Source organism: Protomyces lactucae-debilis, assembly GCF_002105105.1.
Source record: "Protomyces lactucae-debilis strain 12-1054 chromosome Unknown BCR37scaffold_7, whole genome shotgun sequence".
Classification (NCBI taxonomy): Eukaryota; Fungi; Ascomycota; class Taphrinomycetes; order Taphrinales; family Protomycetaceae; genus Protomyces; species Protomyces lactucae-debilis.
The window spans coordinates 239,085-253,388 of NW_024467999.1; the positions used below are offsets into that span (position 1 = coordinate 239,085).

The following is a 14,304-nucleotide window of genomic DNA, read 5'->3' on the forward strand; positions in this document are numbered from 1 at the left end:
AGTGGCACTCTTGTCAGGGTACAGTAAGCTCGGCGCGGAGAGAAGCAAGAATGCCCGAGATTGAGCTAGTAGCAGAATGCAGTTCTGTATTGATACATCAGGTGACAGTTCCTATAGCTGTCTAAGTCGAACCGAGCATACTGAGCGTTGGAGAGTCCATTATGGACCGAGGTCTGCATGAGCTGGAGGGTCTCCCGAAAAGTTCGCGAATGAAGGTTCATATCGGGCCGAGCTGATTCAGATGACATCGCATTGTACTATTCGTCTACAAGTACATTTTTACGCAGAATCCTTGACGACATCCAGAGGGTTTGTTGTAGTTGAACGTGACTTGATCCATTCATCCACACCCAGCCTCCACCTCTCACCAAACTTGACCACTAGTATGGTAAACACACCAGACAGTACAAGTAAGGCGGCAGCGAGAGTATTCGCCCACCCAACACCGACCGCATCAATGAGCGGTAGAATGACAGCACTCGCCGTCGCTGCAAATACATAGCGAATGGAATAATTCGCACCAACCACTTCTGTTGAGCGTTCTTGCATGCAATCGACACAATACGTGTTCACGCACGTAAACAATACAAGCTGAGCAATACCATTGAAAAACATGGCAATGACAGGGACTGCGATACCTCCCTTGCGTTGATCAATGGACCAACCATAGATGAGTGCCGTGCCTGGCAATACGAGCAGAAGCACCCAGATAGCACTGCGTAGTCGGTCTTCAGGGACGCGTCTGCCACGTATCCGTACCCATTTGCGTACTTCATAGTCTGCAAATCGGCCACCGACAAACGTTCCCACCAGATAGCCAAAGCCAGGAGCGAGATTGAAGAGACCTGAGAGTGCTGGTGATGTGATACCGAATCGTGGATTGATGACATAGCGAATGGGCGTCAGGAGACTATACATCATCCAGAGCACAAAGGAGCTCACGAGTCCCACAAGGGCAATGTTGGGGTAGATGAATAGACAAAGTGGTTTGAGGGGATTCACCCAAACAACCACAAAATGACCTTGCTCCTTCCGCAAGTCATCGTGAATGCGGTGATGCGACGTCTCTGGCAACACAAACAAGCATAAGAGAAGCGCAACACCACCAAGCCCAACAGTAAACCAAAAGACATCAGGCCAAGGTCGCCAATTGATGATGAGTCCTGCGATGAATGGGCCGAGAGCAGGACCAATGACAGTGCCAGAGAGGTAGTAACCCATGGCTGTACCACGACTACGCGGTTCATACATGTCTGCAATGATGCCTGCACCACATGCCATGAGCGCTGACCCAAACAGGGCACAAACACAACGAAAGACCACAAACGTCGCGAGGTTTTTGGAGAGTGCAGTGCCCATCGAGCCGACCGTGTAACCTAGCGCTGCGGCGGTGTAGATGGGTTTGCGACCATACACCTGTGACATGGGACCCCACCAGAGCGGCGCAATGGCCATACATAGCAAATAGGCCGTGCTCGTGATGTTGATGACTGTACCCGTGGTTCCAAATTGCGCTGCAATCTCTGGAACGGCTGAGAAAATGCAAGTTGTACTGAATGGTGAACAAAGCGAACAAAACGCGACAGCCGTTGTCAATATTGTCTTTCTGCGCTTGCTGAAGCGGTTATAGACATCGACATCCTCCGTTGCAGTGGTGATCTTGGCGAGAATGTTGGGCTTGCTTGTCGGGTAGTGATGCTCCGAGGCATGTGACAGGACATGTTGAATCTCATCGCCAAAGAGTTCTGGTGGTGCTGCGGCGGACTGGCGTCGTACGCGCAAGGGAATACTCATACAAAGATGATAAGAAAGGCGACAAGGCCTGCTGAAGTGCTATAGCGAGAAGGACTGATGACGGACAAGGGCCGCATGAGGGCCCAGTGAATGTTCCACTCTGCAGATGTAGAAGGGGATCCGGATCGCATCTGGTTCGGTACTTGCCATTCAGATGGAGAGGGGCAATCCTACACAGACATCTGCATCTTGATGGCAGGCCATGCCTCATACCCTACCACGACCAAGTCTTCATACTTGAAATCATCGATATCCCGTGGCTCAGCTGCTGGTTTGATCTCCAGTTTTGGGAACGGCTTGGGTTCACGCTCCAGCTGCACACGAAGCGCATCAATGTGGTCCTTGTAGATGTGCGCATCACCCATCGTGTGGATTAGCTCACCGGCATCCATATCACAGACTTCCGCTACCATCCGCGTCAACAGTGCATAAGACGCGATATTGAAGGGCACGCCCAGACCCATGTCACACGACCGCTGGTAAAGCAAGCACGACACTTCGCCTCTTCCTCGATCAGTTGCTGTGGCTTTAGGAAAGGAAACATAGAATTGGCAAAACATGTGACAGGGTGGGAGAGCCATCTTGCCCAGATCTGCTGGATTCCAAGCAGACAAGATGATGCGACGATCATAAGGGCTCGTTTTGATCTTGCGAATGCATTCAGCGAGTTGATCCACGCCTTGGCCTGTATAGTCTGTGTGGCAATCCTTGTACTCTGCACCGAAATGCCGCCATTGAAAGCCATACACTGGGCCCAAGTCGCCTTCTGCGCGGTTCGTGAGACCAATGCTGTCGAGGTAGGCGCGTGAGCCATTGCCATCCCAAATTTTGACTCCTAGATCTGCGAGCAGCTTGCCATTGGTGCTGCCCTTGACAAACCACAATAGTTCGTGGAAGATGGCCTTTGTGAAGACCTTCTTGGTTGTCAAGAGCGGGAAAGTACCATCACGCAAGGAAAAGCGAAGCTGGGACGGGGCAAAGAGAGATAGGGTGCCTGTGCCAGTTCGATCGGGTCGATGCTCACCCCTGTCAAGGATGTCTCTGATGAGGTTCAAGTACTGGAGCTCTTCATGGGCCATCTGTTGCGCTTGTTGTCTTTGTCGCGTCGTTTTGAATTTTGACTTGGACGCGAAAGAATTAGAACTAGAGTGCTATATCTGAAGCTGAAAGTGAAGAGGTAGAGATGAGACTAGGTGGAGCTCAGTTCAGAGGAGGAAGAAAGTACCAGGCAGACTGTTTCGAGCGAAAAGAAAAGGGAAATGCTTATGTGACTGCTACTACACCCGACGCGACTTCATAACAAAGCAACAGGCGCCAGAACCAAACACCAGATACACTCACAGCTGCAGATGCGCATCGAGTCCCTCGTCATCGACGGATTCAAGTCCTATGCCGTCCGCACAGAAGTCTTCTTCGACGCGACATTCACTGCCATCACAGGCCTCAATGGTTCCGGCAAATCTAACATTCTCGACGCGATTTGCTTTGTCCTTGGTATCACCAATATGACCACCCTACGCGCTCAGAACTTGCAAGATCTTATCTATAAGCGCGGACAGGCGGGTATTACCAAGGCGAGTGTCACGATTGTCTTTGCGAATGATGTGGAGAAGACGTCGCCCGTCGGTTTCAGCTCAAAGGATCATCCAACCATCAGTGTGACGCGACAGATTGTCATGGGTGGTACAAGCAAGTACTTGATTGATGGCCGACGTGCGCAACAGCAGTCTGTGCAAAATCTCTTCCAATCCGTCCAGCTCAACATCAACAATCCCAACTTCCTCATTATGCAAGGACGAATCACAAAAGTCCTCAATATGAAGCCCCTTGAGATCCTCAGTATGATTGAAGAAGCTGCTGGTACACGTATGTTTGAAGAGCGGAAGGAAAAGGCTATCCGGAATATCGCCAAGAAGGAAGCCAAGGTACAGGAAATCAATGCACTGCTCGCTGAAGAAATTGATCCAAAGCTTGACAAACTCAGACTTGAGAAGCGTGCATGGCTCGAGTTTCAGCAAACCCAGATGGACATGGAACGCACATCAAAGCTGGTTGTGGCGCACGACTATGATCACTTGACGAGTATGGTCCAAAATGCTGGCGAAGCGCTCCGTCAACGCACTGATGCCATTGTAGCGCTGGAAGCAGCTCAAACGCGCATGAAGCACGAAATGGGCAACATTGAACAGCAAGTCAAGGAGATTCATGCCAAGCGCGACAAGGAAGTCCGCAAAGGTGGTCGCTACGCCAAGCTGGAAGAGGAAGCCAAGGCACTCTCACATGAACTTGTCAGGCTCACCACCAATATTGAGTTGAAGCAGGAGAGCTTGCGGGAAGATAAGAGCGCAGCCAGCAACGTCGAGGCTCAAAGGCAACAGCTGCAAGTCCAAATGACTGCCAAGCAAGCAGCATACAAGGCAGCTGAAGTCAAGCATGTCGCCCTTCGAACTGCCTTTACAGAAACCGATGGTGAGTGCGCAAAGAAGGATGAGCTACTGCAAACCCTCTCGACTGGATTTGCCGCAAAAGAAGGCCAAGATTCTGGCTACCTCGATTTGCTTGCTGATGCACAAAAGCGAGCAGCGCAAGCGGCTACAGAACAAGAACAAGCCAAGCTCAAAATTGCCCATTGCGAAAAGAGCATCAAGGAAGCTGAGCCAAAATCCAAGCTAGCTGAGCAGCGTAATCGCACGTTGCGCAAGGAGCTCGATGTGCTACGTCAAGAAGTTCTGGCACTCGAGAAGAAGCTGTCCAAGCTTGGCATTGATCCTGGAGCACAGTCGCAGATGCAGACACAACAACGTGATCTCAAGGCCAATATCAGACAAATGACTTCTCAGGCCGATACATTGCGTCGCAAAGTGGCGAATCTCGATTTTTCCTACTCTGACCCAACACCCAACTTTGACAGGTCTCAAGTGAAAGGTCTCGTTGCACAGCTCTTTACGCTTGATCAACAACATTTCGCTTCGGCTACTGCACTAGAAATTTGCGCCGGTGGTCGACTGTATAATGTCGTTGTTGAGAATGAAAAGGTGGGTTCTCTCTTGCTCTCTGGTGGCAAGCTTCGCAAACGCGTGACCATCATTCCACTCAATAAAATATCGGCGATGCGTGCTTCTGCCGAAAAACTCGGTGCTGCGCAACGGCTTGCTCCGGGTAAGGTCGAGCTGGCTCTATCACTTGTTGGGTATGACGACGAAGTTGCAAAAGCTATGGAATTCGTGTTTGGTACAACACTCATCTGTGCGGATGCAGAGACTGCAAAACGCGTCACGTTTGATCCGCAAGTCAAGCTCAAGAGTGTGACGTTGGAAGGCGACGTGTATGATCCATCAGGCACGCTGTCTGGTGGAAGCAAGCCCAATAGCGCAGGCGTTCTCATCACTTTGCAACAACTCAATGAGGTGGGTGCGTCTCTGTCAGCTGCACAAAGTCAACTGCAGCAACTCGAATCGCAGCTTGAAAAGGACGCCCAACGCCATGCTCAAGCTGCTGAGCTCACCAATCAACTCGACCTCAAGCATCACGAAGTATCTGTTCGCGAAGAGCAAATTGGTGCGAACTCTGATTCTCGCATCCTGACAGAAATTGATGAGCTGCGGACATCCATTCAAGCATTCCAAAGTACCATTGCAACTGCCAAGGAGGCGCAAGAGATTGCCAAGCGCGATGTCAAGCAAGTTGAGCGTGATATGGCTGAATTCAAGAGCAACAAGGGCGGCAAGCTCTCTGCACTCAAGAAGGAAGTGGAGGCATTGCGCAAGACTGCAGCATCCCAAGGTATCGCTGCAAAAGAGGCTGCCAAAGCCTATCAAGCATTGCAATTGGAGCAAGAGCAATTAGCGAGTGAAGCAGAAGCTGCCCAAGAGCAATTATCTGAAATGAAGGCTTCCTTGGCGCAGCATGAAGAAGAACTAGCAACGCTTGCACAGACACGGAAGGAAGTTTCAGATCGCCATGATGCGCTAGCTGCAGAGCTTGCTGATGAACGTAGCCGACTCACAGCGTTTGATACAGAATTGGAGGAGCTCAACAAGACGAGAGAGCTCAAGGTCGCTGCTGTCGCGCAAGCTGGCTTGGATTGTGCCAAACAGAAGCATCAATTGGATGAGTTCAAGAAGGAGAATGGTCAGGTGGAGCAGCGGTTGCAAAAGCTGGTCGCAGAGCAGCCTTGGATTCCGGAGTGCGTGGACGACTTCGGCAAGCCTGGTGGTATGTTTGATTACCGTGCGGCAGACCTCAAAACAACACGCGAGCACTTGAAGACATTGACGGAGCGGTTCACAGTCATGCGAAAGCGTGTGAATGCCAAGGTGATGAACATGATTGAGGGTGTCGAGAAGAAAGAGACGAGTTTGAAGCAGATGGTGCGCACGATTCACAAGGACAAGCTCAAGATTGAGGAGACAATTGTTTCTCTTGAAGCGTATAAAGTCAAAGCACTTGACGAGACATGGCAAAAGGTAACGGTCGACTTTGGCAACATCTTTGGAGAGCTCTTGCCTGGCAATACTGCAAAGCTGGTACCACTAGAAGGCAGAGATGTGACTGCTGGTCTCGAAGTCAAGGTTTGTTTAGGCAAAGTCTGGAAACAGTCATTGACGGAATTGTCTGGTGGTCAACGATCTCTCATTGCCCTTTCTCTCATCATGTCCTTGTTGCAGTACAAGCCAGCGCCCATGTACATTCTCGACGAAGTAGACGCTGCGCTCGATCTCAGCCACACCCAAAATATCGGTGCGTTGATCAAGTCTCGCTTCAAGGGCTCTCAATTCATCGTCGTTTCCCTCAAAGAGGGCATGTTCACCAATGCCAACCGCATCTTCCGGACCAAGTTTGTCGACAATACGTCGGTTGTATATATAAGCAATCAGTAGTCTTTAGCATGAATGTCGCGGCCCATAAGGTCGATACCCAGGGCATTGAGTCTTCGTGAATGTTGATTCTCGAAGCAGTGAACACCATACTCGCCTTGAATGCGTCGTCCTTGTTCGCGATCCACAAAGGGGACGCCTTCGCCACTGATACCAGCTTGCCAAAAGACAAGGCATTCACACAGACCTTCGTGAATGACTTTGGTTGCGTCCCATTGATTGAGGTTGTTCATGTGAGGGATACTGTCGGTGGTGTTGAATTTGCCAGGTAAGAGGCCCCTGAAGCTGCTTTCGATGAAGGAAAGCGCCGTGTCGTCTGGGAGAATAAATGATGTCGGAAAGCGATACCAGTCTGAGCCCATGCAATATTCCTTACCAGGTGGCAATCTTGGAAAGAGCAAAAGTGGGGCGCGGTAAGAGAGCGTGACATCGGTGATGCGATAGATGCTAATCAGCGCACTCAAGACAAGAACAAAGAGCTTCATCGTCCTTGGCAAGAGATGTTGCGGTAAACGCAGCTGGTCTGTCATCAAATCTGTGATGCGTTGGGTGAATTGGAAGAGCAACTCCAAAGAGATGCTTGCAGAGAGCACAAGTGCCGGGTAGGCTGGGTACATGAAGCGCTCCTCTTTGTGCGGCTGCAGTGTGAAGACACTGAACCAAAGTGCGAATCCTGCAGTGCATTGTATGTAGAACTTCTTCTTGGACAGCATAGCTAGTGGCAGACCTAGGAGTGCCAACGGAAACAAGAAGTTGAAGTTAAGAAGCAGATTTTTGAAGTAATAACTCCATGCTTCTACTCCAAACAACTCGGGTCCTTGCTGAAAGACGTTGTAGAGGATGATGTTGAGAGGAACAATAGCCCAGCGCCTGTAGAAGAAGTAGTCGATGACCGTAGCGATCAACAGTACCTGAAGAGCAATGATTGTACCTCGCACGTAGCTGTAGAGTGGCTTCATAAAGTTGATTAGAACCAAAGGAATGAAGAGCAAGATACTGAAAGGCCAGCCAATGATGACTCCAATTGCAAAAGCTGCCGTTGATAGAGTATGATGCTGCCGCAAAAACAAATCGAGACCGAGTGTACAAGTGTATAGCGTAAATGTGCTTGGCAGCAATGCTGTACTCGCAGTGAACATGCCTGCACTTGTCAATAGTCCCGCAAGTGTCAGAAGGCCAAGTTCTTCATTCGCTTTAGAGATGGTCATGACGAGAGATGCCTCAATAAAGGCACTGACAGCACCCAAGATGCATCGCAACAAGTAGAACTGCTGCTCACGCGAGAGGATATCTTTGAGCGGATATAGCGGCAATGCATGCAAGCAAATATATGTCCAAGAGCGTATAGCGTAGACTGGCGAGTACTCCCACGTCTGAAAGCCTGTCCCGTGCAAGAGGAAGTGGAGGGGCTCCCAATAGTTGTAAGTTTCATCTGTGTCGTGGATGATGTTGTGCTGAGCACTCAAGAGACGAGGGATGAGCAAGAGAGCCAGTACGAGTAGATAGCTCACATGCAGCTTCTTTGCAGCGGGCTTGGCATTGTACTCCTCTATACGAACCATGAGCTGGGATAGCTTAAGTATTACTAGTACCAGCTCGCCTTCAAAGGCACGTCGAGCAAGGTTTAAAATGATAAAAATGATCTAACAGTCACAAGTGGCCGTCTATGAAAAGGTGAAGGGGTAACTAAAATGTGGCAAGGATAGCCATGGGCAGAAGTAGCAATGTCCATGCCAATGGAGTGATGGTCGAGGCAGACGAAGAGCCTGGCAATCTAGCATGACCAGAAGGCTGAGGGGGAGCCAGTCCAGAAATTGTCGGGTCGACACTTGGAAGGCCAGTCTCACCGGGGTTCTCAACGTCATCAGGGCCAGTTGCAACACTTCCGTCGCCATTGGCAAGGGTGACGCCACCTGCAGAAGACCAGCTGGTAGAAGTAGTGGTCGTCGTCGTTGTGGTTGAGGAGTAGGAGAAAGTGGTGGTCTGGTGAGACTCAGCTGTGATGGTCGTCGTGGTGGAGCTGTTGCCAGTGATGGCAGCGACGACGGCTGGAGGAGCCAAGGCAGGCACAGCAGCTGAGAGCTTGGGAGGCTGAGTGACAGTTGTGATAGTTGTAGCCTGGCAATTTGTAGGGGCTTGACCCGGGTAGGCGTGAATCTCCATATCATCCGTCTCAGTCGAGCAATAGTAGAATTTGTAGCCTGACAGGGTAACGACATTCGTTTGGATAGAAAAGCCAACGACAATGTGAATGTTGAGGTCGACCTGGCTTGATTCAATGATAATGAGCGCACCACCACCCTTGACCACAACAACCACTGTGGAACCCGTAGACCAGATTGCGCCACTGCCCTGAGAGACAACAACACAAGTTTTGCCAGTAACGGAGCCGCCTGTGACACCAGGAGTGTTGCTGACCTCTGGGTTCGAGGCAGGAGGGGTCTTGGTAGGAGTAAGCACAGAGCCAGTGGGGACAGCTGAAGAGGTAGACTCGGCTGGCGATCCTTCAGTGCTAGTACCGACAGTGCCAGTAGAGGCGGGTGTATCCGTCTTATCACCATCGTCACCATTGATGCCACCCGATGTGCCGTGTCCCTCCTTCTTGGTGCCATCATCGTTGTCGTCGTTTTCTTCGGTGTTGCCATCATCCTTGCTGCCGTCCTCTTCACCGTCCTTGTTGCCATCGCCCTTGCCTTTGGTCTCCTCAGTCTTGGACTTGACATAAGGAACCTTGCAGATACCAGTCTTCTGGCCAGGCTTGTCAGTAGGCAGCTGGTGCCTACAGATCTGATTCTTGGACCTGTCGGTGACTGGCTTCACATAGACGCCGTGCACGTCTGGCTTGCCCTTCGTTGGAGCAACACATTTGCCAGAGGAACCATCGGTAGCGATGACCTGCACGATATTGTTGATGGTCACAGAGAGGGAGAACTGGATTTGGGTCTGGGACTGGACGCTCGTGGTGGGTCCAGCGCAATTGTCGCAGGAGAGGGCCCCTCCTGCTAGTAAAGAGAGTAGTGAGAGAGTGGCTGATCGCATCCCTGTCTTGAGCAGATGTAGAAAAGATGAATTACTCTAGACGCGTTGCTGGTTGAGAGGTAGGAGCATTGGTCGTGAGGAGCGGCTTCTTATAGCTTCGCCAGCCTGGCGGAAGAGGCAGTCAGGGTCAGTCGACTAAGAATAGCATCAATATGTTGACAAGCAACATCACACATAGATCACATTGCTTGCGAGCCAGGCAGTGAAGCGTGCCATCGAGCCATGTGTTTCTCGGTGTATGGCAAATAAGGAGCAGTGCGCAGCAAGTGTAGGCCAACAAACAATTATGGTTTGTCGTGAGTCTCGGGTGGGATAATGTTGCAAGTCAGCTGGTTTTCTCCTGAGCCAATATGAGCACATAGTTTGTGCTGTTACAGACAGAGTGCATTCTATACGCAGTAGCCTGGTCTGTGTCTATGCCAAGCGAAAGGCGTCACATGAGCTGTGTAGGTTGGGGTGTCTTTGGTCAAAATTGTGTTGTTGAAAGCGAAAGTTCAATTTTGCGAGCACTCAGGGGCAATTGAGGTTGATCTACGAAGGAACGCGACGTCTCAGATCAATGCGAGGCCCAATATAGAAAGACTCATGGCACCTGCCAGGAGAGCCGTCAGTGACAAACTGCTGCCTTGGCCAGGGATGATTGAACGCGAGATGCCTTGCATGCCGGACCTGCTCGATGCAGCAGCCAAGGTGCTTTGGACACCCATGGCGCCAGAGCCTGAGCCGGATGCGCCCGAGGCTGCAGCAAGCGAGCCACCATTCATACCACCCGCAGCACCGGATCCAGAGGCAGCGGCCAGTGAACCCATTGCGCCAGCTGCTCCGGCAGTCGTCGCTGCACCACTGCCAGCATTACCAGCAGCAGCGGCGCCTGCAACAGCAGCACCGCCAGCGACTGCACCGCCTACAGCAGCGCCCGTACCTGAACCAGATCCGCCTGCAGCGGCCATGGTTGTCTGCTGAGCATTGGCAGCTGCTGCAAGACCATTTGTGGCAGCAACAACGTTACCAGCTCCAGCGACACCAGCACTATGCATGTTAGTTCAAATGCTCAGCCCATCAAGCTGAAGACATACCCAGTCGTGGTGGCGAGCAGGTTAGCAGGGGAAGAGCCAGAAGCCCTTCTTGCAGCGTAAGCAGCACATGCGGCACCGTTCAAGCTAGAGGTGGTGGCAACATCTTGAGCATTGCATGAGGACAAGACACAAGGCGTGACGGCTGCATTGAAGGCAGGTGTACAGACACAGCCAAAGTCAAGTTCGCTGGCGCAGTTGAATTTGGAGAGTTGGGCCTTGACGCAAGTGTCTGCACAAGCAGGAAGCGCTTGAGCAGTGACCTGGGAGGCTGCTGCGAGCAGGAGGGTAAGGAAAGTGGTCTGCATTTTCGATGCTGGTATGGAGGGAAGAGGTGAGTAAGAGGCAGGGATGCTGCTGCTGGGCTTATATGGCGCAGAGCTTATTCTGGCTGCCCCTCACTTTCATCACCGTGTGCTGGCCATGGCTCTGGCCGTCTTCCGCTCTGGCTGCCCTTTTCCAAGACTTTGTCCTTCAATTGGCCCGGGCGCCGCTTTGACAGGTGCAGCCGTTGGACAGCGCAAACTCGCCATTGGCTCATCTGCCTGGCCTCAATCTCGTACACTCAGCTCAGACTCAGCTGCCAACTCTCCTTCTGTCCAGTACCTGCCCCGAGGAAAGGACGTAGCGTGCGTACATAGCTTAAAGCAGCTTCATCTACACACCTCTACTTGGGCTTCTTGCTTGGCAGCACCGGGCATAATCCTCCGGCACGAGCTCATGGCAAGCAAGCGACGGATCCAGCAGACGGGCGGGGTCAGCTGACACGTGTCTTGCGGCTTGGCACTGAGGCTGGTGAACGTCTCACGCTTCCATCTCAAAAAAAGTTGAACGGCCGACAAGAGGCAGAGAGGTCTAGCAACCGCGTGTGGATCGAGTGTGCAGGCAGTCAATCATGTCTGGCAGGAGAAAATTGGCGCGGCAGGCAGGAAGAGGGACTGCTCCTCGCCCGGCTGCTTCTTCTAGCGTGGCTGGGGGTCGCAAAGCGCCAAAGCGGAAATCGCAAAATAAGTCGCAGTATCGTGCGCAGAATGCATTCAATCTCGCAGCGCAAGGCGATGATGATGGCGAAGAAGGCGATTCAGATCAAGGGCAAGTGAAGGAAGACGATGACGAGGAAATTGATTCTGACGATGCATTTGAGTCTGGCGATGAAGAGCGCTTCAGTTCATTCAAATTCACGGGATCTCTCAAGAAGAATGGAACGCCCAAGTCTGTACTCGACAAGAAGCTCCAGAAGGAGGTGGGAGCAAAAGAAAGTAAATCAAAGAAGGTCACTTTTGCGCGGCGGGAAATTGATTTGAATGAAGACTCGGACGATGCGCTTGAGGCTGCATCTGACGAGAGCGAGTCTGAGGACGATGACGGGGGAGTCTCTGCGTCAAAGCATGATGCAGAAGAATCAGCCTCTGACTTTGAAGAAGATGATGGACAAGACCTCATGGATCTATCAGAGATGCTGGGTGGGCCAAAGGAGAAAGCAACGGAATCTGACACAGAGGAGGACACGGCACCTAGCGGTCCCGATCTGGATGAGATTCCCTACAAATCAATGCCAGACTCCGAAGACTCTGAAATGGACTCGGCCGACATCCTCAGTGAAAGTCCAAGCGACGAAGAAGGCAACGAGGATGCTCTCGAACGCTTCATCCAACAACTCGATGCCCGCAAACGACAGAATGAAGACACGGAGACACCCAAGAAGCGCGTCAAGCGTGATTTGACCGAGGTCAATGAAGCCAACACCGCTTCAGAGCACAATGCAACCACCACCAATAAGCTGACAATGGATGATTTATTGGCTGGTATGAGCGACAAGCAGGCAGCTGTACTTGGAAAGGGTGAAACACTTCAAGCACCCCTTGCTAAACCCATCCAAGATCGCATTGATCGCTCAGCTGCATATGACACGGTCAAGGATCAAATTACACAGTGGCAACCTGCAGTTCGGCAATTACGTGAAGCACCAGTTCTCAAGTTTCCTCTCCAAGAGCCAGCAAAGCCCGTCAGCAGCACCAATACGCTCGCAGCAGAGTTCAAGCCATCCAATAATCTGGAGCATGAAATCGACTCCATCCTCAAGGAGAGTGGTATGCGCTCCGAGAAGCAAGTGGCTGCGTTTGAAGACTTGGCCATGGCATCCTTGTCGGTTGAAGAAGTGGCTGCTCGACGTGCTGAGCTTGCCATTATGCGAGACTTGATGTTTCGACAGGAAATTAAGGCGAAGCGACAGTCCAAGATCAAGTCAAAATCATATCGTCGCATACAGCGTAAGGAAAGGGAGAAGCTTGCTGCTGCGCAAGAGCCAGATGGGCGACAAGTGGAGGAGGAGAGGGCTAGAGAACGGATGGAGTTGCGGCATCGCAACACAGGTGCTTGGGCGCAGAAGATGCTCGGTCGTGCACATCATGGTGAAGGCAGTCGACAGGCCATCACTGAACGTCTCCAACGTGGAGAGGATCTCGAGCGCAAGATTCGTGGGGACGATGAGGATGTCTCTGAAGAAGACCAAGCTGACGATGCGGAAGAAGAAGCGTTGCCGAACAAGGGTGTCTTTGCAATGAAATTCATGCGCGATGCAGATGCTCGCGAAGCACGAGATTTGGACGCAGAGGACGAAGAAGAGGTCGAGGGTCTGATTGAAAGAAATGCTGGTCGTCGGCGTTTTGCTCCTGCTGCTCAGGCAACACCAGAAGAGCCGCAGGAAGCGGTATCAGACAACGATCCTGACGCGTCTGCGAGACTAAATATGGTCGAGAGACGCAGCAAGCCAACGCCATCGTCCCGCGAATTGCCAGATCCTGAAGCGGATGATGATGAGAACCCCTGGCTCACAGCAACGCCTCGCAGAGACAAGTCACATGTCAGTGCAAAGGATGACGACGCATCTCACAAGTTTGCAGTCAAGCTGGCCAAGGCCAAAAAGGCAACCAAAGCACCCAAGCATGCTGGCAATATGAAGCCAGCGCTGGACATGACAAAAGTCTTGACCATTGCAGATGACGCGCAGCCTGCATTACAGCAAGATCTCGTTGCACAGGCCTTTGCCGGTGATGATGTTGTTGCTGAGTTTGCTGCTGAAAAAGAAGCTGCAGAGCAAGCAGATGCGCCGCAAGAAATTGACGAGACGTTGCCTGGGTGGGGATCATGGACAGGCGCTGACATTAAGCGAAAGCCCAAGAAGCGCTTTATTCGCAAAGTGGAAGGACTGGATGTGGAGGCACGCAAGGACAAAGGGTTGGCGCATGTCGTGATCAATGAGAAGCGCATGAAATTGGCTAAACCACTCATGACGGCTGCAGTGCCCTTCCCGTACGCAACAAAGGAGCAGTACGAGCGGTCTTTGCAGATGCCGTTGGGTAAGGAGTGGGCTACGAGGAGTACCTTCCAGCGCACAACGATGCCCAAGGTGGTCGTCAAGCAGGGAGCTGTTATTGCCCCGATGCAACGGCCTTTTGCATAGAAAACAAGCTCAAGTGATGAGAGTAGCTCAGTATTCAGATGGCGCATCTTTGTCCGTG

General features: G+C 51.7%; 7 protein-coding genes across 7 annotated transcripts; 2 read left to right on the forward strand and 5 right to left on the reverse strand.

The window, feature by feature from the left end:
- Positions 1 to 112: 112 nt before the first annotated feature.
- BCR37DRAFT_277148 (major facilitator superfamily domain-containing protein) lies at positions 113 to 1,879 on the reverse strand. The gene has a single exon (XM_040866803.1). It carries the CDS (start codon positions 1,792 to 1,794, stop codon positions 280 to 282), a length of 1,515 nt encoding a protein of 504 aa, XP_040726028.1. The 5' UTR covers positions 1,795 to 1,879; the 3' UTR covers positions 113 to 279.
- An 85-nt stretch (positions 1,880 to 1,964) lies between these two features.
- On the reverse strand, positions 1,965 to 2,873 carry BCR37DRAFT_366622 (thymidylate synthase/dCMP hydroxymethylase domain-containing protein; the record flags this gene model as incomplete). The annotated part of the gene is made up of 1 exon (XM_040868283.1): positions 1,965 to 2,873. The coding sequence occupies one exon, from the start codon at positions 2,871 to 2,873 to the stop codon at positions 1,965 to 1,967; it is 909 nt and encodes a 302-aa protein (XP_040726029.1).
- Positions 2,874 to 3,129: 256 nt separating this feature from the next.
- On the forward strand, positions 3,130 to 6,879 carry BCR37DRAFT_378701 (RecF/RecN/SMC). The gene has a single exon (XM_040869104.1). The coding sequence runs from the start codon at positions 3,144 to 3,146 to the stop codon at positions 6,672 to 6,674; it is 3,531 nt and encodes a 1,176-aa protein (XP_040726030.1). The 5' UTR covers positions 3,130 to 3,143; the 3' UTR covers positions 6,675 to 6,879.
- On the reverse strand, positions 6,839 to 8,143 carry BCR37DRAFT_340886 (GPI mannosyltransferase; the record flags this gene model as incomplete). The annotated part of the gene is made up of 1 exon (XM_040867379.1): positions 6,839 to 8,143. A coding segment is annotated over one exon (1,305 nt), but the record flags the coding sequence as incomplete, so codon positions are not given.
- Positions 8,144 to 8,357: 214 nt separating this feature from the next.
- BCR37DRAFT_392197 (uncharacterized protein) lies at positions 8,358 to 9,710 on the reverse strand (the record flags this gene model as incomplete). The annotated part of the gene is made up of 1 exon (XM_040871116.1): positions 8,358 to 9,710. One exon carries the CDS (start codon positions 9,708 to 9,710, stop codon positions 8,358 to 8,360), a length of 1,353 nt encoding a protein of 450 aa, XP_040726032.1.
- Positions 9,711 to 10,623: 913 nt separating this feature from the next.
- On the reverse strand, positions 10,624 to 11,501 carry BCR37DRAFT_378704 (uncharacterized protein). Its single transcript, XM_040869105.1, has one exon. It carries the CDS (start codon positions 11,089 to 11,091, stop codon positions 10,762 to 10,764), a length of 330 nt encoding a protein of 109 aa, XP_040726033.1. The 5' UTR covers positions 11,092 to 11,501; the 3' UTR covers positions 10,624 to 10,761.
- A 68-nt stretch (positions 11,502 to 11,569) lies between these two features.
- Positions 11,570 to 14,284, forward strand: BCR37DRAFT_277156 (Utp14 protein-domain-containing protein). The gene has a single exon (XM_040866804.1). The coding sequence runs from the start codon at positions 11,679 to 11,681 to the stop codon at positions 14,244 to 14,246; it is 2,568 nt and encodes an 855-aa protein (XP_040726034.1). The 5' UTR covers positions 11,570 to 11,678; the 3' UTR covers positions 14,247 to 14,284.
- Positions 14,285 to 14,304: the final 20 nt, after the last annotated feature.

Excerpts from the sequence above, each read along its gene's own strand:
- BCR37DRAFT_277148 (XM_040866803.1), bottom strand. The coding sequence starts at position 1,794 with ATGAGTATTCCCTTGCGCGTACGACGCCAGTCCGCCGCAGCACCACCA.
- BCR37DRAFT_378701 (XM_040869104.1), top strand. The coding sequence starts at position 3,144 with ATGCGCATCGAGTCCCTCGTCATCGACGGATTCAAGTCCTATGCCGTC.
- BCR37DRAFT_378704 (XM_040869105.1), bottom strand. The coding sequence starts at position 11,091 with ATGCAGACCACTTTCCTTACCCTCCTGCTCGCAGCAGCCTCCCAGGTC.
- BCR37DRAFT_277156 (XM_040866804.1), top strand. The coding sequence starts at position 11,679 with ATGTCTGGCAGGAGAAAATTGGCGCGGCAGGCAGGAAGAGGGACTGCT.